The 24,042-nt window shown below is 41.6% G+C and overlaps 1 protein-coding gene across 1 annotated transcript; it reads right to left on the bottom strand.

Moving 5' to 3' along the window:
- Nucleotides 1-3,110: 3,110 nt before the first annotated feature.
- LOC146720734 (uncharacterized) lies at nt 3,111-3,833 on the bottom strand. The gene has a single exon (XM_085488099.1). It carries the CDS (start codon nt 3,831-3,833, stop codon nt 3,111-3,113), a length of 723 nt encoding a protein of 240 aa, XP_085344225.1.
- Nucleotides 3,834-24,042: the final 20,209 nt, after the last annotated feature.

The following is a 24,042-nucleotide window of genomic DNA, read 5'->3' as shown; positions in this document are numbered from 1 at the left end:
CCAATTCTTTTTGCATTTTATTTGTTTTCTTTTTTTTCAATTATTGGAGCCCCCAGTTATAATTAGCTGCTCATATTTTTTCTTCCAACAATTATTTTCTTTACACCCATTTATTTCTTTTTTTTTTTTGTGCAAAAAATTATTAATGTAAGATCAATAAAAAAACATTTTCTTTTAAATTAAAAATTTGTAAATTTTTAAAATTTAATTTTTTTTAAAAATTTTAAAAAAAAATTTTTTCCCCAAAATGATCCTTTCCCCAAATTTAAATTTGAAATAAAGAATCAGGGATCAATTGACCCTTTATTTGGGCTAAGGTAAAAAATTTTTTAAATTGAAAAAGACGCAACGTTTCAAACCCCAAATTTATTATTGTACTTTTTCATTTCTGACGGGACGGGAAATTGATTTATGAAAATTTGGGTTTTACCACTTTCTTGAAAACGGGTTTTGTATAGATTTAACTTTGTAGGAGGGCCCGGGTTAACTTTATCAATTTGTAGGGCCCGGTTTTGAAACGGTTTTTTGTTTATTCATTTTCTAAAAATTTCCCGCCCCCGCCCCTGGGACTTATGTTTCCGGCGCTGGGCTCCCCCTCGGGACGGCTCGGGGGTTTTTTCAAATTTTGGGAGCTGGGGCGTAGGGCGGCAGCCGATGGGGTTTCCCTCGTTCCCCCCTCGGAAATCAGGCGGGGTAAAACCACCCCAAATTAGCGGCGATTTAACGTTGGTTTCACTGTTTCCTTGGCGTAAACACAAAAAATTTAAAAAAAACATTCCCAGAAATTCGATCGTCCTCGAGGATTCGATCCGAAGGGAAAAAAATCTTCAAAAAATACCGGGCCCCCCCTCGTAGGGGGAAAGAAATGGAAAAAAATTAAAGGGGGGGGGGAAGAACGTCGAGGAAGATGATTACTTTAAAAAATACAGGTGGGAAAACACCGGCTTGATGAAAATTTTGTCTCGAAGATTCCAAAACCCCTTACAAGTTAAGGGGGGCTTTTTCCGGTTTCGGACGGGGTTTATTATCACGTATTTTGGGATGGGGATAATTGGGGCAATAGGGCGTTTTCAATGTGGACCGTTCGGGGCGTAAAGGTCCAAAAAACTCAAAATCCATCAGATCCAGGATGGATCTCCCCGTCCCCGGGCCAAGCTTCCCTTTTGGGGTCGGGGGGAGGCACGGGGCTTTTTTTAAATTTAAAACTAATTTTGCCTATTGCGAATTTTTGGGGCTGTTGGGAAAACCCCTTTTTTCCCTTTTTTAAGGGGAATGTAAATAATCCTGTACCGGGCCCCGCCACACGGGGTTCCCCGGGGGCCGGACTATTGCCCATCCGCAAGCCTACGCGGGTCGATCGCGGGGAAACCCATTCCTCCGGAACGGCTACGAGGGCCCTCCATCAAATGACCCGGGGGACGCCGACAAGGTTCACCCCGGGGCGTCCCTAAGCGGCGATTGGCCGGTTAAGGGACGCTTCATTTTTACATAGAAGCGTCGGCGATTTAGGGGCCCCGAAAAAGGGGGGGAACCAAAACGCGCCTCAGATGCCCTTTTAAAGGGGGTTTTTGACTCCGGGGCCCCCCAAAAGGGCCCCCGAAATGTGGGGGCGGCGGGGGGGAATGAAATGCCGTTTTATCCCGTTCCCCCTGCCCAGCGGGGTTTTGCATTGCAAAAACCCTTTGAAAAGGATTGAAAGGGCGATGGGGGGTTTTGTGGGTTTGGGCCCCTGAAATTTGGGGGCCCTTGGGCGCTTTTTAAAAATGTGACGCGGCAGACCTCCTTTTCGGCTAGCGAACCTCTGAAGGCTGCAAAAAACCCCGGGGGTGGAAAATTTTTTCCACTAAATTTGAGGGGAATCCCCCCTTGTAGCAAACAAAAAAAAAAAGGGGATTTTATACCTTTTTTTGGCCCTTTTTCCTTTTTCCGACGAGAAATTTAAAAGTGGGAGTGGGCCGGGGTAAAACAACCCAAAGAGTTAAAAAAGGGCCAAAAGGGTAAAAAAAGAGCGGCTGGAAGGGCGCCTTTAACTGAGAAGACAAATTTTTGGCCGCTTGAAAGAGTGGGAGACTAACATTTTCGAATTTTCGCCTTTACTGAGCGGGGGGGCCCCCAATGCCATCGGGACGCAGCACACGGATACTGGGCTGTGTTTCCCCCCTGGGGGGTGGATTTTTGAGCGCGATCAATTAAGAGATCGGATAAAATGATGTTTCGGAATATTAAAAGGGGGGTTTCTCGCAAAAAGTTAGGGCGGAATTCGTTTCCGCCCGAAAGAGGGAGCTGAGACTTCAGAATCGGCCACGCAGTTGATGGTTTCTGAAGCCATCGTGGACCGTTCCACCATAGCGGGTGAGGTCACGAGCTCGGAGGCGGACAAGCCGCGCGAGGCACAGTCCGCCGGATTATCGCGAGAACGGAACGTGATTCCAACAAACGAATCCAGACCGGTATGTACCCTCGGATACGCGGTTAGCCACGTAGGTGCTCCATTTTGATGGATGTTGACGGAGCCACGCGAGAGCGATGGTCGAATCCGTCCATCCGTATATTGGAATCGGAGGTAATTTCAATGATGTCAAGGTCCACTTGATTAGCCGGCTGAGGAGGACGATAGCGTTCAGTTCCAAGCGCGGGATGCTTACGGTTTTGATCGGCGCGACCTTTGTTTTAGCAGCGAGCAGAGTGATTTGAAACTTCGTTGGCGAAGGAAGCACTCGAATATAAACGACCGCCGCGTAAGCGCGGTTTGAAGCGTCGGCAAACCCGTGGATTTCGAACGCGAGGTTATTGGAATGTCGACCGGTCCAACGCGGTATTCGGACGCGGTTCAATGATTCTAAATCGTTGGTGTAGCTCTCCCAACGATCGCGCAACTCCTCTGGAAGAGGGGAGTCCCAATCACATTTGAGAAGCCATAATTCTTGTAGCAAGATTTTCGCGGTTACAACAACCGGAGCAGCCCATCCTAGTGGGTCGTATAATTTTGCCGTGAACGAGAGAACGGAACGTTTCGTGTGCGTAACCAATCTCAACGGAGTTATCACGAATTTGAACGCGTCCCTCTTTAGCGAGCCATGAAAGCCCGAGAACCTTGAGATTATCTTCTTTTACGAGTAAATGATCGGTGACTTCCGGCTGATGAGCCGAAAGTCCTTGAGAAGAGAGGAGGCATTAGAAGCCCACTTTCGTAGTTGAAAACCTCCCTTTCGCAGGATCTCAACTAGTTGGACACGAGCTTCTATCAATGAAGTCGTATCGTCCGCTCCAAAGAGTGCATCGTCCACGTAGAGGGACTCGCTGAGAATTGGAACGGCCGCGGGATAGTTGTCGCCTTCATCTAGAGAAAGCTGTTTCAGTACCCTCATTGCGAGGTACGGAGCGGGGGCGAGCCCGTACGTTACAGTGAGAAGGCGATAGTGTTCAATCGGCCCATCGGCCGACGATCGCCATAAGATTCTTTGAAAATCCGCGTCAGACGGATGCACGAGAATTTGGCGGAACATTTGAGCAATGTCCGCCGTGTAAACAAATTGCCATTGACGCCAGCGCAATAATATAGCGGAGAGGTCTTGCTGCAGTCTCTGACCGATCAGTAAGTGATCGTTAAGCGAAGTCTTATTGCTCGTTTTGCACGAAGCGTTGAAGACAACGCGCAATTTCGTAGTGCAACTCGAGTCGCGCAAAACGGGATGATGAGGAATATATACCGGCTCGAACTCGGAGCGGTCAGATAATTCCACCTTCCTCATGTGACCGAGCGAATTGTACTCTCGTAAGAACTCGTTGTACTGCGCGTGAAGTTCAGGACGAAGCCGTAGCTTTCCTTCCATTTTATTATAAAGCGAGGTTGCAATGTGCAAAGAATCACCGATTTTATCGGGAAATCATGCCTGAAGGGCAATCGAACCGCATAGCGTCCCTGAGGGGTACGATAGTGGTTGGCGATGAAATGAGCCTCGCACCTCTCCTCCTCCTCCGTGAGGGGGACAGGCCGCGAGATCTCCTCATCTTCCCAGAACTTCTGGAGAGAGAGTGCGTGCTTTGTTCCAACACGCAGTTTAATACAGATGCTTGAGCAGTAGTAGTCGGCCTACTATTTGTGGGGCCGGAAAGGATCCAACCGAAAGCGGTCAATTGCGCTGTCGGAGTTCCAATAGGACCTTGACGGACATCGCGCTTCAGAAGCGAGCCGTAAAGGTCAGCACCGATCAACAAATGAATTTGATGTTGACTGGAAGGATCAGGGTCAGCAAAAGATAGACCCTGTAAATGAGGCCACGCATCGAAGGGCTGAATCCGCGAGGCAGCGTATGAAGTAATGCGTTGAAAAATGTAAGCCGTCAGAGGAAAGCTCGGATCGGCTTGAGCACACGGGGTTAACTGTAGTTTTACGCGCGATTTCGCAGTACCCGTATATTTTTCGCCGAAGCATTTAATTTGTAAATCGGCTCGTTGCCGTTTAGTGCGCAACGCCTGTGAGAGCGATTCTGATATAAAGCTAAAAGTGGATCCTTGATCCAACAACGCGCGAACCTTTAAGCAGCGACCCTCCCCGGTGTGGAGGTCGACCCATGCGGTCGCCAAAAGGACATTTGGATGTTCCTGAAGCGAGGGGGGTACTATCTGGACGGCCGCAATCGTATTGACCGTTTGATTAGTAGTCGCATTAGATGCGGCTTGTGACGCTGATTCGGAGATAGTAGCCTCGGAACTGGCCAAGTTATCGGAGGCATTTTGATTTGCCGCTGAATGCAGCAATGTGTGATGCGAGCGACGACATTGTCTGCACCGATATTTGCTCGGGCATTTCGACGGGAAATGTCCGGACTTTAAGCAGTTAAAGCAGAGTTTATGCTGGCGCGCGAGAGCAAAGCGCTGTGAAGCTGACTTCTTTGCGTAGTCTTCGCATTTCGAAACGTGATGCTCACCGGAGCAACAAATACATTTAAAGGCAGTCACGTTGTTTACTGTTAAACGCGGTTTATCATTTTTCGAAAAACCGGAGTCCTTGCTTGAATCGGCAAAGTCCGACAATCCGCGTATACGGAGAGTTAAAAACTCATTAAGCTCCTGATAAGAAGAAGGCTCATTTCGTTTGATTCGCCTTAAATTCCATTCGGTACGTGTTCTCAGCGCTAAACTTTTGCGTTATTGTATAAACAAGAATATCGTCCCATTGTTCTACGGGACGATCGAGATTTTTTAACGCGGCTAACGATGCAGACACTGTGTCGCGCAATTTTCGCAAATCGCTTACAATCTCGCTTTTCATTACCGGAAGGCTAATAAACGCGTGTAAATGAGCATAGATTAACGCTTGCTTATCGTCATATTCATTGGTTAACAATTGCCAGGCAGATTCGTAATTCGCATCGGAAATTTTTAAATTATTGATCAGCAAGGAAGCGTCTCCCGTTACGCTCGTTTTTAAGTAATGAAATTTTTGTGAATTTGAAAGAGCGTCGTTACTTACTACAAGAGATTCGAAAATGTTTCGGAAATTTTCCCAATCGGTTAATTTCCCAGAAAACTTTGGCAGCGCGATGCGTGGCAATTGGAAGCAATGATTATTTGTTTCGCGAACGGAGGAATCGGAACTACGATCGGTAAACGGAATTGTATTAGGAGATAATCGACTTATCGTATCTTGCAGCAGATCGGCCGTGTCGATGTAGACATCCTCAGCTCTCAGGAACTCTTCCAGAGTGAAGTACGGCAAGGTCGTTTGCTGCTCCGTGGTCGTCTTTTGAAGCAGTTTGACATGAAGGCCGCGGCAGGCGGCCCAGTGCTCCTCCAACTTGGCAAGCCTACTTCGCGTCTTGGCGAGTGTCACGTTGGATTTGGCCAGCTTCTTGAAGTTGACGAGATCTCGTTTGATCTCGTCAATACAAGCTCCCTGCTCGATGAGCAGGTCACTCACGACAGTCGACATGATTATCGATGCCGGATTGTTGAATCGTTTATCGATTATTCGCTACTGAAGCGAAATCTTCAAGCGCGCGCGCGGACTTGAAGCGCCCGCTGATTGACGCGCGAGAGAGAGAGAGAGAGAGAGAGAGTCCGAGCGCGAGCTAGCGCACCGTCTCGTTAAGCCGTTATCGGCTGTCTTTCTCACACGAAGCGATTGCGTGGCGCGTGATAGCGGCGTCGAAATTGCAAATCGCGTGGTTTTTTAAATCTTAGAAACGTCGAAAATCACCGGGATGATCGAGAGAGTCAAGAGATATGCACGACGCGGACGCGTGATAGCGGCGTCGAAATAGCGAGTCGCGCACTTTTTTAAATGTTTAGAAACGTCGAAAATCAACAAGATAATCGAGAGAGGCACAGAGTGATGCACGACGGCGGACGCGTGATAGCGGCGTCGAAATAGCGAGTCGCGCACCTTTTAAAATGTTTAGAAACGTCGAAAATCAACAAGATAATCGAGAGAGGCACAGAGTGATGCACGACGGCGGACGCGTGATAGCGGCGTCGAAATAGCGAGTCGCGCACCTTTTAAAATGTTTAGAAACGTCGAAAATCACCAAGATGATCGAGAGAGTCACAGAGAGATGCACGACGCGTACGCGTGATAGCGGCGTTCGCGGTCGTTTACACTTCGGTCTGCGAGAGTCAAAAGTCAGTGAGAAAAATGCACTGGTTAAGATTCACCGGTGCGGTGCGCGTGATAGCGGCGCACGTTCACTGAGAGTCACTGTTAATCAGTACGAGTCACGATTAATCATTGAGAGTCACTGCGAATACCGTAACGCAAAGCGCGTGCTTGCGGCGCTTGCGGATAACTCGCGTATGTTCACCGCACTCAATTAAAAATCACTGGCGCGTGATAGCGGCGCCGGAGTTGAGAGTCACTGAGCGCGAGTAGCGGAGTACACGTGCAGTCACTAATCTCGAACGGCGTTTAACTGCCGTCCGAATGCAAGATTGCAAAGCGCGTGATAGCGGCGCTTGCACTGCAATTGACACTTCAACGTCGAAATTCTGTCTACTCAAATGCAGAATTCGATGTACACCGGGTACGTGAGGGCGCGTGACCGTCACGTGGCCGGAGCGCCGCGGCTTAGGCCGGAGCGACGGCAGGCGCGCGGCCGAGAGAGCCGCAGCTAGAGAGAGAGAGAGCGAGCGAGAGAGCTTCGGAGCGCGCGGCGTGATACCGTCTCTCTCGCTCTTCACGTCTTGGAGAGAGCGCGAGAGAGAGAGAGAGATAGACTGTTTCGGAGCGCGCGCGACGGCTTGTTGTCTTGTAGCGCGGTCTCACTCCCGCACACGGAGTTTTTCTACTCTAAACGAGAACGCGTAATTAGCGTATTTCTCTTGCCGCGGATCACTGCGTTTTTAAATTTACTGCCCCGATATAGTCACACGAGGCAGAAATTGTCAATTGTTCGAATAAGGTACGAAACGAAGGAGCCCGTTCTTTTCGCGATTTCACTATCACTCGATCGGTTTTTAATATCCGGCTCGAAGGACCATTTTTATATGTATAAGATTTAACGTTGTAGGATGCCGGGTTAACGTGATCAAATAATTGTACGCGTTTTGAAACGGTTTAATTTAGTTTATTCACTTTCTACAAGTTCGTCGCGTACCTAGACTTATGTTTCTCGGCGCTCGCTCTCTCGAGGACTGACTCGAGGGCTGCGCGAATTTCGGAGCTCGCGTAGGGCGGCAGCCGATCGGGGTCCTCGATTGGACCATCGGAAAATCAGGCGATGTACACACGCCAATTAGCGGCGAGTGTACACGTTGGTTTCACGTGTTTCCTTGGCGTAAACACTAAGGAATTTAACAAAAAACATTCTAGAAAATTCGATCGTCCTCGAGGATTCGATCCGAAGAACGAATCTTCAACACAGGTATTTTTTTAATACTTATATTTATGATTTTCCGTATTTGTTTTGTATTGTCATTTTTTTACTGAGATTTATAATTTAATTTGTAGCCTGAAGAGGATCCAATTCGAGGTCGAAACGTTGCGTCTTTTTCAATAAAAGATTATTCACCTTAGCCAGTATTGGTCAATTGATTTTCTGATATCTTTATAAAATATTTCGTAAAAACCATTCTTTTGTTGATCATGCTACTTTTATAACTTTTTATAATAAATGTTGTACGAAATCGATTTGTATAATATAAGAAATTGAGAGGGTCCCGTTAGCATATGATAACAACTCAATAGCACATGTTTTTACCTATTAAAAAGAGTTAAAAAGTGGCGCCAAGTCCACGCACCATGTGAAAAAATGTTATATAGAAACAGTGTTTTTACATTACTGTAAAAAACTGATCGAAAATGTTATTTTATTTTTATACAATATAATTTAACTGTATAATATAATAATTATAATATTAAGAATATTTAGTCGGATCTCTGAAATAAATACATAATATCTCCAGCTCCATCTTGGCCAATAGAGCCAAATGCAATGTTATTGCAAAAAATTAAAAAACTTAGGAATTTGTATCTTATGGTTTAGATCTCAAAATTTCCCTTCGTGTTTTAACCTTGGCAAGAAAAATATTGGTACAAAAGTCGGCTGAATCGGAAATCGAATCCGAGACCTTTTGCTTGCCAGGCGACTGCTCCTTCAAATATTCTTAATATTGTTTCTTTGCGTCTGGGCCTATTATTACGACGCTTTGGGGTGAAAGCATTGAGAAAAGTATTGTTTTGTCTGAATAGCTCAGTTGGAAGAGCAGCCGTCCAGCAAACGAAAGATCTCGGGTTCGATTTCCGATTCAGCCAACTTTCGGACCAATATTTTTATCGCCTATTTCTTTACAGGGGGGTTAAAATAGGAACAAGGGGAACTTTGAGATTTCAACCATAAGATATGAATTCCTAAGTTTCTTAATTTTTCACAATAACATCGCGTTTGGCTCTATTGGCCGAGATGAAGATGAAGATGTTATATATAATAATTATAATTCTAAAAAAATAGATGTAAAAAGTTCTGTTTGTTAATAATTCAATTTCAATTTCTTAATTTTATTTGATTCTCATTATTTCCTTTAATATTATATATAATCTCTCAAGTGATAAAATTATTATCTCATTTCGCTAAGTTTTCTATTGTAATCTTTCTTATATTCTCGGTATTGTATTCTATATATAGCATTCATTCGAAATCACCGTATCGCCGACGTATCTTTTTGCTGTATTTAAGCGGTTTTTCTTGTCTCACGCGTCTTACCGCACGCGCTTCTTACTCTACCTTCATAGCGAAAATCAGCTGACTTAAATCGTCGACCTACTGTGTGTACCGAATAAATTCGACTTTATCGTGTTTGTTTAAAAATCTTTGTCTTCGATCAACATTCGTACGAGTAATATCGCGCTTTCAGTCGTTTTCATGATTTTCTCTATCTTTTACTTGTATTATCTCAAGTTTTCGTTGTGCATCTAAATAAACTTTCAGTGCATTATTGTATTGACTGTTTTGTTTTGTAATCAATCCTATTGTCGAGGCTCACAATAAGAAAGCACGTGAGCCAGCCATGACAACAACGTGACCAAGCGAGAGGTCATGGAACGTATGCTAAATTTGGGGACTCACGGGCAGACACAGTTTAGCGTTTGTACCGAGACGATGTAGAAAAAGTTTTTTAGTAACCATCGTAGCGATTAGATGTAGAGTCAATTTGTCTATCGTCTTTTGAACAGACATATATAGTTAGGCGACAGCCGTCGTACTCAAACGACGAAGAAGAACGAAAGCAATGTATTATTTGTGATTATTAAAGTATTGTTGGAGCAAACGATTCAATTATCCATTACAAGCCCGTACATTGGTCCTTCGAGCCGGATTTGTGAGCAATCAAGCTAGTACAATGAGTGCACAGGAGTTGCGTCGACAACGAGGATATGTCAAGGCCAAGGTGACAAAGACATGGAAATACGTCGAGAATGTCGTTAATAAGAGAATAGCAGCGAACATTGAGACAATTACTGTACACCTGGAGCTAGAACAGGCGTACAACGATTTTAACGAGTTAGTATGCACTCGCAACGAAAGCTAGTATGCACAATTGAAGAAGAAGATCTACAAGCCGATGATCAGAAGGAGGACGATACTTTCGAGGATCGATATATAGAATTGAAGGCGACGCTATCAAAATGGAAGGCTGCGCTCAAGCCTGCTGTGCGTGCGAGTGGCAGCAACGAGTCGCTCGCGTACGTGTTGGAACAACAGACAGAGGTGATCCGAGCGTTGAGTGCAAGTGCGCACAATGAGAACAAGGTAAAGCTGCCGACAATTAAGTTGCCAACGTTCTCGGGAGAAATCAAAGATTGGAAACGATTCTCCGACAATTTCGTCACATTAATTCACAACAGTAAATTATCGGCTGTTCAAAAGCACCAATATCTAGTCGGTGCAGTAATGGGCAGTGCGGCAAAAATCATCGAGTCTATTGAGATTTCGGTGCAAAACTATGAAATAGCTTGGAATCTTTTGAAGAACCGTTACGAAGATCCAAAGGCATTGAAGCGGCGACATATTCATTGTTTGTTTGAAGCACCCAAGGTCGGTCGAGAGTCAGCAGTCGAAATCGAGGAGCTGGTCAACCATTTTCAAAAACATTTGCGCATTTTGAAATCAATGGAATCCGAGAGCGAGTCTTGGGCAGAATCCTTGATGCTCTTTATGATCGAGGAGAAGCTGGGTGGGTCCACTCGCCGTCGCTGCGAAGAGAGTATGGAAGGTAGAGGAGAGGTGTCAGTCAATTTACTATTTGAATTTTTGCAGCGACGCGTTCGGATGCTCAATCGATTGGGCAATTCAATTAGCGAGGAAAGGTCTATACCAAAGAGACCCGGACCGAAGTCTGGAAGGGTCAACGCTATCGAGAGTTCGAGATCGTTAAGAAAAGGCGAGTCCAGAGCATCTGGGAGCAATCAAAGAAATACACCCGTAAGTTTGGTCACGTCAACGGTTGCTGGGCGCTGTTTCGTGTGTAGCGGAGCGCATCGGATATATTTGTGCGAGAAATTCATAAATTCATAAATCTTCCCGAGCAGGAGCGAATCGAGGAAGTCAAGCGGTTGAGACTTTGTTTTAATTGTTTGAAGAACGATCATTTCGTAAACGCATGTAAGGCGAGTTCATGTCGACGATGCTCGGGAAGACACAATACGCTGTGTCATACAGATCACGAAAAAGGTCACGCGCAAAAGGTTATCGCATCGAATCGCAAAACGGTAGATGGAAATTCGGAAAAGAGCAATAGCGTCAATTTATCCGTGCACCATGCAGTCAAACGCGCAAATTTTGGTCAAGTTTTAGTGGCAACTGCGGTGGTATATATTAGGGATTCCCGAGGACTGAGCAGCCGATTCGCGTTCTTCTTGACAGTGCAAGCGAAGCGAATTTTATAACAAAGGCCGTGTGTGCCAGATTAAATATTAAGACGGACGATATTCATGAGGCGGTTTCCGGAATAAACAATACAATTTGTGCAATTACGAGAGGTTGTCGAGTCACAATTAGATCGAGAGTAACGAGTTATCAAGTGTCGGCGTTTTGTTTAGTCGTTCCAAAAATTACACGGGAGCTGCCTGCGGCTGCAATTAGTGCTAAATCATTTTCGGTCACAGATACAGTGAAATTGGCTGATTTTCAATATTTTCAGCCTAGTCAAATTGATATGCTATTAGGCAGCGAGTTTTTCATGAAGCTATTAGAACCCGCAAAAATCGAACTCGGAACGGAATTATCTACATTGCAAAACACGAAATTCGGATGGGTCATTTCGGGACCAATTCTCGCTCAATATGTCAGAAAGAAAAACGTCAATTATGTTGCGTGCGTGGCTACACAGATATCTTTGCAAAAATCATTAGAGAAATTTTGGGAAATCGAAGATTGTTCGGGACGTGGGAGCATAGCAATGTCGAGCAAGGAATGTGCGTGCGAGGAAATGTTTGCGGAAACACATACTCGAAATAAGGAAGGTAGATTCGTCGTTCGTCTGAAATAATCGTCCTTTTAAAATAATAAACACGAGCTCGGCAAGTCGCGATCAATCGCGGAGAAGCGGCTGATGTGTTTGGAGCAAAAGTTTAAAAGTAACGAATCATTTCGAAAAGCGTACACGGAATTCATGCGAGAATATATACAATTGAACCATATGACAAGCATTCCTGCGACCGCGACAACAAATACTCAAGCTATTTATTTACCTCACCACGGAGTGATGCGTGAGTCAGCTGTTAGCACGAGGCTTCGAGTTGTTTTCGATGCTTCGTCTAAGACAGATTCGGGCATATCGTTAAATGATACCTTCATGGTAGGCGCGACATTGCAAGATCCATTATTTAATATCGTATTACGATTTTGTGAGCAGCCGATAGTGATAACGGCTGATTTACAGAAAATGTATAGACAAATTCTGGTTCATGACTTCGATCGAGATTATTAGCGAGTTCTGTGGCGTTTTTCGACAGATGAGACAATACAAGAGTATCGTTTAAACACAGTAACGTATGGACAAGCGTGCGCGCCTTTCCTAGCAATAAGGAGCGTGCGACAATTAGCAAGCGAGACAAGTGATCAATACCCACGAGCGTCGCGAACGTTGTTGCGAGATTTGTACGTAGACGATATTTTGACGGGAATGAGCGATATTAATGAAGCGAAACTGTTAATCGAAGAATTGACGCAATTGTTGAGAGCAGGAGGGTTCGAGTTACATAAGTGGCGATCAAATCGTATGGAAGTATTGACCGGAGGAAACGAGCTTAGCAATTTAACCGATGTTCAGGCTATTACGGACGAGCGAGATACCGTGAAAACGTTGGGTCTTCTAAGGCAACCGAGTAGCGACGATTTGCAATGTGAGTCACAGGCTGGGTCTGACGCGAGAACAAAGCGGAGCATATTATCTTCCATTTCTAAACTATTTGACCCGCTAGGATTGGCAAATTCTTTGATTATTACAGCAAAGATGATTATGCAAAGCACTTGGCAATTAAATCTCGATTGGGACGACGAATTGCCTGCGAACTTGCATCGGGCGTGACTAGAATATGTGCAAGATTTGTCGAAGATTAGTACAATGCGAATACCGAGACAGGTTGTCGGTTGTTCAAATCCAGTATCTATTAATTTACATGCGTTTTGCGATGCCTCAGAGCGAGCGTACGGGGCATGTGTATACGTACAGGCGATTGCTAACAATAATCAAGTTGTGTCGAGATTGCTCTGCGCGAAGTCACGTGTGGCGCCGGTCAAGAAAATAACGATTCCGCGATTAGAATTGTGTGGGGCAGTGATGCTAGTGGATCTGATTCAAGTCGTTATCGAGTCATTAACGATCAAGATTCATACAATTTATGCATGAAGCGATTGGTCAATTGTCCTCGCGTGGATAGCGGGTAAGCTGAATCGGCAAAAGACTTTTATTTCCAATAGAATTGCGAAGATACAGTCAATTTTGTCTGCCAAGCATTAGGGGCATGTCGCGGGTAAAGAAAATCCTGCGGACTTAATTTCTCGAGGCACCACCTTTGATCAATTAGAGGCAAGTTTGTTGTGGTGGTCGGGCCCACAGTGGCTTTCTGAATTTCCGGAGCATTCGCGGCATGAGGCTCGTGAGTTGTCGAATCGAGAACGAGAGATTCTAATGTCCGAGGAGAAAACTAAAAAACGAGTTTTCGTGACCCAGAGCGACTCCGATTCCATTATCCGTACAATTTTGAATAAATTCTCTTTATTGACAAAAATTGAGAGAGTATTGGCGTGGTGTAGACGATTCATCGCGAATAGTAGGCGAAAGCCGTTGAAGCACGAGCGTGACAATTTATCAGTGAGGGAGTTGTCCTTGTCACAATTACAATTAATAAAGTACATTCAAAAACAATTCTTTGCGAAGGAACTACATGAATTAAAGATCAGGGATCATGTGAGCGAGAACAGTGCTCTTAAAACCCTGAGCCCACTTATCGATGAAGACGGAGTCGTCAGGGTGGGCGGCAGGTTGCAGAGATCAGTCTGTAATTACGATAAAAAACATCCAATTCTGTTGCCGGCAAGGTGTCGGTTCACCAAGTTGTTGTTTGAGCGGGAGCATTGTCGTATGCTTCATGCAGGCCCGCAGACTTTACTTGCTTCAATCTGGGAAAGATTCTGGCCTTTAAACGGTCGCAATCTTGCGCGTAGAATTGTCAGGGAATGCACGGTTTGCTTTAAAGTCAATCCAAAAGTATCGACTCAGATCATGGGATCATTGCCTCCAGAGAGAATAATTTGTCAACGAGCGTTTTCGGTGGTCGGAGTGAATTATGCCGGCCCAATTAACACTTTAGCGAGTAAAGGTCGAGGGCAAAGATCGCGAAAATCATATATTGCGTTATTTGTGTGCTTTTCAACAAAAGCGGTTCATATTGAAGCGACTAGTGAACTGACAACGGACGCATTTTTGGCCACGCTTTGTCGTTTTGTAAGCAGACGTGGTTAGCCGCAAAAAATTTATAGCGACAACGCCACAAATTTTGTGGGCGCAAAACGAGAGCTTGAAAAGTTGTACACTGCGATTAAGACGACATTTAGCAATGCGATAGATGATTATTGTACCAATCGACATATTCAATGGAGTTTTATTCCTCCCCATGCGCCTCATATGGGTGGAATATGGGAAGCGGGGATAAAATCATGTAAATATCATTTGAAGAGAGTCATGGGCGAAGCGCGACTCACGTTTGAGAAGTTTAGTACCGTGTTAGCATAGATCGAGGCATGCCTGAACTCGAGATCTTTATGTTCATTATCATCCGATCCTAGCGATTTACAAGCCTTAACGCCAGCACATTTTTTAATAGGCGAACCATTGACTAGCTTGCCCGATATCGACGTTACGGAGACTTCAATTAATAGATTGGATAAATGGCAATTGTGTGACTCAGCGAATAGCGCAGCACTTTTGGAAACAATGGAGTGTTAAGTATTTGACGTCATTACAAGGTCGATGCAAATGGACCACGGAACAAAGAAATTTAGATATTGACGATATAGTCTTAATTGTAAATGAAAATGCTCCACCGTTGCAATGAAAGCTTGGTAGAATAATCGAACTTCACCCAGGAGTCGATAATAAGGTTCGTGTCGTAAGCATTAAGACTAAAGATAGTGTTATCAAACGTTCAATCACAAAAATATGTAAATTGCCTGTCGATAAGCACAAGAATTAATTATCATTAATTGGTGGGCGGGATGTCGAGGCTCACAATAAGAAAGCACGTGAGCCAGCCATGACAACAACGTGATCAAGCGAGAGGAACGTATGCTAAATTTGGGGACTCACGGGCAGACACAGTTTAGCGTTCGTACCGAGACGATGTAGAAAGAGTCTTTTTAAATAAAAACTTTTGTACTCGGCTCGAATTATTGTGTTACAATAAAAATGAAATATCGACGGCAATCGGATGTGCGGATGTCATGCACAAAATTAATAAATAGAAATGAGATCTCACATAAAGTTCATTTATTTAATTCTAAACGTTTTGACCCACTTCGGGTCTTCTTCAGTAGCTCCAACATACAAAAAATTCAAGAAATCAAAGATAGTCATTACAAATAAAAAAATATAAACCTCAAATACATACAATTCGCAAAACAAATTAAATGTTCTTCTCCTCCCTATTCAAACTGTCCGGCCGTCGGAGTGTCTCCCTAATGGTGACCATTGTCAGGAAGGAAGCAGAGCACATAAGTTACTCCCTTACCAACACTAATCAAAGTCACAACAACAATATATAAATTAAACATAGAAAATTCACAAAAATTAAAATTTAAAAATCGGAGAGATCACTCACCCCGGCAGTAAAAACAAAGAGAAGACGATGTTACACGTGACACATCACTCTAACGACTGTGCGGTATTCTACCTCGGCACAGTCGATACATATATACGCAAAAAAAACCAAAACATAAAATGAGTTTTTTTAGTAATCGTCGTAGCGATTAGATGTAGAGTCAATTTATCTATCGTCTTTCGAACAGACATATATAGTTAGGCGACAGCCGTCGTACCCAGACGACGAAGAAGAACGAAAGCAATGTATTATTTGTGATTATTAAAGTATTGTTGGAGCAAACGATTCAATTATCCATTACAAGCCCGTACACCTATCAATATAATCAATTCTATCTACATATATATTAATACTGTAAATTGACAAAAACTTATGTTGTAAAATTAAAAATTCCAAAAAATATCAAAACATTGCACCAAATAAGTAAAAATTTATACAAAAAATTAGAAATTAAAAAATAATGCAAAAATTGAAAATTAATAAAAATTAAGAAATATAAAAATTTTAGTTAAAAAAACTTGGCGCTGTTAAATTTTAAATGTACTGCAATGTACCTTGTCTGTAATATATCTCAAAGTAACAAATATTAATTTTATGTAAACATTACGTTAATAGTGAATAATTAATTTTAATATTACATTATAATAACTGGAACATTAATAGAACATAAATATGATGTTTTTTTTAAATCGGCCAACAGAGCCAAAGCACAAAAAATTAATTATTCGGAACTGTATCTTTTAGTTTGAGATCACTAAGTTCCATATATAAATTAATTTCGAAATTTACATATGGAGAAATAGGCGCGAAAAATATAGATCCGAAAAGTCGCTGAAGCGGGAATTAAACCCGCGTCTTTCACTTTCCGGGCGACTGCTCTTACCAACTTAATTTGCCTTTAGATGTTAGTAAATAACGCCGTGATTAGGCCAAGGCGTGAATAAAATAAGAAAGAAATATTTTTATCGGCTCTCAATATTAAGAATATAAATGTTTTTTTTAAATCAGCCAACAGAGCCAAAGCACGAGAAATTAATTATTCAGAACTGTATCTCTTGGTTTGAGATCACTAAGTTCCATATATAAATTAATCTCGAAACTTACATATGGAGAAATAAGGTCGAAAAGGTCTGAATAGCTTAGTTGGTAAGAGCAGTCGCCCAGAAAGTGAAAGACGCGGATTCGATTTCCGCTTCAGCGACTTTTCGGACCTATATTTTTCGCGTCTATTTCTCCATATGTAAGTTTTGAGATTAATTTATATATGAAACTTAGTAATCTGAAACCAAGAAATACAGTTCTGAATAATTAATTTTTCGTGCTCTGTTGGCTGATTAAAAAAAAACATTTATATTCTTAATATTGAGAGCCGATGAAAATATTTCTTTCTGATTAATAAAACAATTAACTGAAACATAAATATACAGAATACGTTATACGAATATTAGCATATTGTTCAATTTGGAGTGCCAAATTTTTCAATTAACATTTTTTTGTATTAATTTTTAATTTTCGCATAAATTTTTAATTTTTCATATTTTGTATAAATCAATCAAAATTAATATTGGACGCTAGTGGTGAAAATAAACTTGGCAAACTTGATTTCGACGTAACTAGCAATTTTATTCAATACTTTCATGACGTTTCGACCATTTAGTTGTGGTCCTTATCAAGTAAAAATTCCATCAATTAAAATGAGATTAACGCAACATAACACCGGTCTTATATAAAATTAATAGTTAATGTAATGATTTGGATAATAACAATAATGTGAATTCGGCTCAAGATAAGAATTATGTTGTTGTGCCTCCGGGAAGGCACGGAATTTTCACAATTGATCTTGTATACTACATTCGTTTTTATATCATTAGTTATTAAATCTTTACCTTGTCTTATCAATCTATTCAACTTTTTTGGCAAACTATAAACAACATTTAAGTTAGCATTTTTAAGTGACTTTTTAATACTGTTGCTGACGTCTTTAACGTATGGAAGTGGAATTACATTGTTATAGTTCGAATGACTATAACTATATTATATTAAATATAGTTTTAATAATAAATTAGTAAGTCGGCTATTATACAATCATTTGAGAAACGTTCTCACGCTCTCGCGAAGCGCTTATCGAGAAAAGACGCAAACGCGATGAAATATAAGCGTTACACCGAAAACCGCGGATCGCAAGCGAAGAATCAACCTGCTTCGCTTGCACCTAGATAAAAGCGTGTGAATAAAAATTAGCCAATGAAAGAGCTTCTCTACATCTTCCCCCGAAAGATGTAGAAAAGGGCAGGAGACCACCGCGAACGGAGAGCGAGGCGATGAAGTCAGTCGCTAACGAAAATCCAAAAAGTCAAGTCGCTAATTAGAACCTAACTAAGAGTCAAAGACAAGCCGCAGAATATAAACTATCACCTGTAATCTAACTATCGAGTGCGAGTATACTTAACTAACCACCCAGGTGGGATTAGACATAATTAAACTAACTCGAGAAATAAATGAAATAAAAGATTTATTCAGGTAAACAAGTGAATTAGTTAAAGTAGAGACGCCCGCCGATCCCAGGATCCTCATCCTTCAATCGACTGAGACTCCAAAATTTTCCGTGCCTTCCCGGAGGCACAACAACATAATTCTTATCTTGAGCCGAATTCACATTATTGTTATTATCCAAATCATTACATTAACTATTAATTTTAAATAAGACCAGTGTGATGTTGCGTTAATCCCAGTTTAATTAATGGGTATGTTTATAAAATTTATATTTATATTATTAATTTAACATTTAGATAGTTTCTTGTATGTTTCAACATTGGTAAAAACGATTGTGTAATATTATGTTATAGAATTTTTACTTGATAAGGACCACAACCAAATGGTCGAAACGTCGTGAAAGTATTGAATAAAATTGTTAGTTACGTCAAAATCAAGTTTGCCAAGTTTTTTTGTATAAATGTTTTATATGATTATTTTTTATTTTTTAAAAGTATTAATTTTACAACATAAGGTTTTGTCGATTGACAATTTTTTATATCTATTTTTCTAGAATTATAATTATATTGTACAACTAAATTATATTGCGCAAAGATAAAGTAATATTATCATTTAAAGCAACTTTTTACAATAATGCAAAAACACTGTGTTTTGCGAACACTTTTTCACATGGCGCGTAGACTTAGCGCTCTTTTTTTATCTTTTTCTGAAAAAGATTCTACATATCACGATCAATTTTTAAAAAATGTGTAATACTTTTAAATAAGAAAATTTTCCGTCACGATTCAATAACAAAATACAATAGTATCTGGTCTGTATTGCATATTGATTTTTCATTATTTATTACGATAGATGAAAACGTGATTATCATATCAAGAAATTAAAAATTAAAGACTGACACTGATACAGCATAACAAAAGATAATCTCCTAAATTGTATCGACTTACTACTTTTCTATTACTCAACTCTCACAGTTGCTTTGGGATATTAAAATTGATAACGAATTGTTTTTTTTTGTCGGAACGACAAACAAGTAAACTGACAGCAAGATGTGGTTCTTTTTAATCAAGGTGTAATGATTACTTTTTTTAATAGTTTCATCGATTAACTTCACTGCCTGTAGATATAAGTAAATTGAGATAAACAAACAATCTACGATAACGAGCGACGACGATAAAAGAATTGTGAGGCACAAATATCATATGTCGAATTATATATTATTGTCAGTGTTTAGAGTGAGAGAGAAGAAGAAAGAGCCTATCAGCACATCCGCTAAAAAAGTACGAATCATGTGTGTTGAAGATTCGTTCTTCGGAGCGAATCCTCGAGGACGATCGAATCCTCAAGAATGTTGAAATTCCTCAGTGTTTACGATTAAGAAACACGTGAAACCTGCGTGTACACTAGCCGCTAATTGACGTGTGTACATCGCCTGATTTTCGGTAATCCAATCGCGACACCGATCGGCAGCCGCCCTACGCGCGCTCCGAAATTAGCGCTGCCCTCGAGTCAGTCCTCGAGAAAGCGAGCACCGAGCGACATCATTCTCTGTAACGCGACGTACTTAAGTCAAAGTGAAATAAAGCGATTGTTAACCACAAAACGCGTACAATCATTCGATCTTGTAAACCCGGCATCCTACAACGAGTTGAAACTTGTACATAAAATTTGGTCCTTCGAGCCGGATAATAAACAATCGATCGAGTGAAAGTGAAATCGCGTCAAGACGGAACTCCTTCGTTTCGCACGTTAGTCGGAAAATTGACAATCTCCGCCTCGTGTGTCTATATCGGAGTAGAACATTTAAAATCGCAGCGCCTCCGCGGCACGAGAATTACGCTAATTACGCGTTCTCGTTGAACGTCGCAAGACTCCGTGTGCGAGAGTGAGACCGCACTACACGACGGTTTGCCGCGTCGCGCGCACTCCGAAACAATCTCTCTCGCGCGCGCTCTCTCTCTCTTTCTCTCTCTCTCTCTCTCGCTCTCTCTGGAAGACGCGAAGAGCGAAAGAGACAGTTCGCCGTCGCGCGCGCTCCGAAGCAATCTCTCTCTCGCGCGCTCTCTCTCTTGCTCTCTCTCGCAGGCGCGAAGAGCGAGAGACGGTTCGCCGTTGCGCGCTACGAAACTCTCTCGCTCGCGCTCTCTCTCTCTCTCTCTCTCTCTCTCTCTCTCTCTCTCTCTCTCTCTCTCTCTCTCTCTCTCTCTCTCTCTCTCTCTCGTGTGCTCTCACGATCACGCTCCTGCCGTTGCTCCGGTCTAAGCCGCGGCGCTCCGGCCACGTGACCACAGTATATGTATAACCAGTAGCGTCACTAAAGAAAAATAGCGTCGGAGAAATGCTACAGCGCATGCGTTGGATTACTATCCACAATATGGCGTACAATGAGTTGTAAACACAGTAAGTGGTGGTTGTGTTTATCAAAATAAATATAGCCTATTAATGAATTCAAGTTAATTAAAGGACTCTGTTAAGTTTCAGGTCTGAAAATATTTTTAAAAAACATTGTTATAATAATGGAACGTCGCGTAGTTGTTGGTGGTTTCACGTGCACAATGCAAGATTGCAATGAAAATTCCGGTTCCAGTTGTCACTTGAGCTTTTTTCACTTTCCATCTCATCCAGAAAGATATTAATTGTTTGACAATTTCCTATATACGTATAAAATTTAATTGTTTCTAAAATTACAATAACATTTATTCTAGAGCACAATTGCTACATATATATATATATATATATATATGTGTGTGTGTGCTAAAGATGCAGAAAATGTCTAATTTTTGTTTTTTCTAAACATTATAATATTAAAAATATTAATAAAAAAAGTTTTTTTTTATAATTAATATTGTTTTCTAGGTGACTGAATTCCTGTTCAATTATTCAACACATACCTATCCACAAAATGGAGCTTATCTTATAAGTATTCATACGTATTCATAATAACAAGACAGAAATCAATTTAAGTACATTAAACAGATAAACAATAATACATCTGATAATATAAAACAAATTAGTCTTTTATAACCAATTGTAAATTACATAGAATTGTTATACACATTTATTTATTATCAATTTTTATATACATCTAAAATTTGAGATTTCGTATTTTTGAAAAGTATAACAAAAAATTGGAATCATTGATCACGAATTTATTGTAATTTTACACATTATATACATTTCAATTGTAAATAATCTAAATGTACATCAATATGTTTATAAATAAAATGGCAATAATAAATATGTTACTTGTTTAATATAAATAATTCATTAAATAATACACAAACATAATAAAAAAATAATTTATTAAATAACACATAGGTATATTTTAATATTATTACTTGTTAAATTTCTTCTTTTTTTATGTTTATATGATTATTTGCGTTACTTTAATGTTACATATGTAATATGTATTTCAAGAAAAAATACATTGTGGTTATTTATACAATAATTGTCTGCACAATTATAAAAATAATTGTTTATATATAGTTGCCTTTCTTTCTCACAATTTAAATATAAGCGCGCTATTACTATCAAGAACATGGCGACATGTCACATGATTTCGGACACTGACATCAAAAGAACCGACACGAAGTGCCGCTACTGGTTATACATATACTGTGACGTGACGGTCACGCACCCTCACGTACCCGGTGTACGTCGAATTCTGCAGTTGAGTAAACCGAATTTCGACGTTGAAGCATCACTTGAGGTGCAAGCGCCGCTATCACGCGCTTTGCAATTTTGCATTCGGATGGCAGTTAAACGCCTTCTAGATTAGTGACTGCACGTGTACTCCGCTACTCGCGCTCAGTGACTATCAACTCCGGCGCCGCTAACACGCGCCAGTGATTTTCTGAAGTGAATGCGGTGAACATTCGCAAGTCATCTGCAAGCGCCGCAAACACGCGCTTTGCGTTACAATACTCGCAGTGACTTTCAATGATTAACAGTGACTCTTACTGATTAACAGTGGCTCTCAGTGAGCGTGCGCCGCTATCACGCGCACCGCACCTGTGAATCTTAACCAGTGCATTCTTCTCACTGACTTTCAACCCTCGCAGAACTCAGTGCAAGTGACCGCGAGCGCCGCTGTCACGCGCCCGCGTCGTGCATCTCTCTATGACTCTCTCGATCATCTCGGTGATTTTCGACGTTTCTAAACATTAGTGAAGGTGCGCGATTTGCAATCTCGACGCCGCTATCACGCGTCAAGCAATCGCATCAATACGCCTTGTACATCGCTTCGTGTGAGAAAGACAGCCGATAACGGCTTAACGCGACGGTGCGCTAACTCGCGCTCGGACTCTCTCACTCTCTCTCGCGCGTCAACCAGCGGGCGCTTCACGTCTGCGCGCGCGCTCGAATCTTTCGCTTTAGAAGCGAATAATTGATTAACGATTCACCAATCCGGCATCGATAATCATGTCGACCGCCGTGAGCGACCTGCTCATCGAACAGGGAGCTCGCATTGACGAGATCAAATGAGATCTCGTCAACTTTAAGAAGCTGGCCAAATCAAACGTTACACTCGCTAAGACGCGAAGTCGACTTTCCAAGTTGGAGGAGCACTGGGCCGCCTGCCGCGGCCTTCATGTCAAATTGCTTCAGAAGACGACGCCGGAGCAGCAAGCGACCTTGCCGTACTTCACTCTGGAGGAATTCCTGAAAGCTGAGGATGTCTACATCGACACGGCCGATCTGCTGCAAGACACGATAAGTCGATTATCTCCTAATACAGTTCCGTTTGCCAATCGTAGTTCCGATTCCTCCATTCGCGAAACAAATAATCATTGCTTTCAATTGCCACGCATCGCGTTGCCAAAGTTTTCCGGGAAATTAACCGATTGGGAAAACTTCCGTAACATTTTCGAGTCTCTCGTAGTAAATAACGACGCGTTTTCAAATTCTCAGAAATTTCATTATTTAAAAACTAGCATAACGGGAGACGCTTCATTGCTGCTCAACAATTTAAAGATTTCCGATGCTAATTACGAATCCGCCTGGCAATTGTTAACTAATGAATACGACGATAAGCAAGCGCTAATCTATGCTCATTTACACGCGTTTATTAGTCTTCCGGTTATGAAAAGCGAGAGTGTAAGCGATTTGCGAAAATTGCGCGACACAGTGTCTGCATCGTAAGCAGGTAGAAAGCATTATTTGATCGAGAGGCGGCGTCATGCAGCAAGCGGCGACCAATGTAGTGGCGCCGAAAAGTAAGATGATACTTTTGATACTAAGCGGCATATAACAAATAAGTCATCCGACATGCACACCGAGTCCGGCCTACCGCTTTCTACCCGCTCATTCGTTTAGATATTTTAGTTAATAACTCAATAATTATTGCGAATATCGCAAAATGATACAGGACTTTTCTATTCAGTTTAACACGCTCTATCTGCCCATTCCCGGTGGTTCGCGAATTATGGGACACCCTGTATATGAATGTATGTATGTATGTATGTATGTATGTGTATATATACGCAAGATGTCCTGCAACGTGATATCCACAGTGAAACTTTGTATTCTTGAGATCATTCAAAAAATAAAGATAATTTTAAAATTTGCAAGATTTTCTTTATCTATAAATTTTTTGCGATATTCTAATGATACCCCCTTTATTCTTATATACTATATATATATATATATATATACACACACACGCGCGCACACACACACACACACACACACACACACACACACATATATATATATATATATATATATATATA

Source organism: Nylanderia fulva, unplaced genomic scaffold (genome assembly GCF_048542155.1).
Source record: "Nylanderia fulva isolate GAGA-0341 unplaced genomic scaffold, ASM4854215v1 Scaffold623, whole genome shotgun sequence".
Taxonomy (NCBI): Eukaryota; Metazoa; Arthropoda; class Insecta; order Hymenoptera; family Formicidae; genus Nylanderia; species Nylanderia fulva.
Note: the sequence above shows the minus strand (reverse complement) of the source record. Positions and strands in the feature narration are given on the sequence as shown.

Coding starts and splice junctions, on each gene's coding strand:
- LOC146720734 (XM_085488099.1), bottom strand. CDS start 3,833: ATGGAAGGAAAGCTACGGCTTCGTCCTGAACTTCACGCGCAGTACAAC.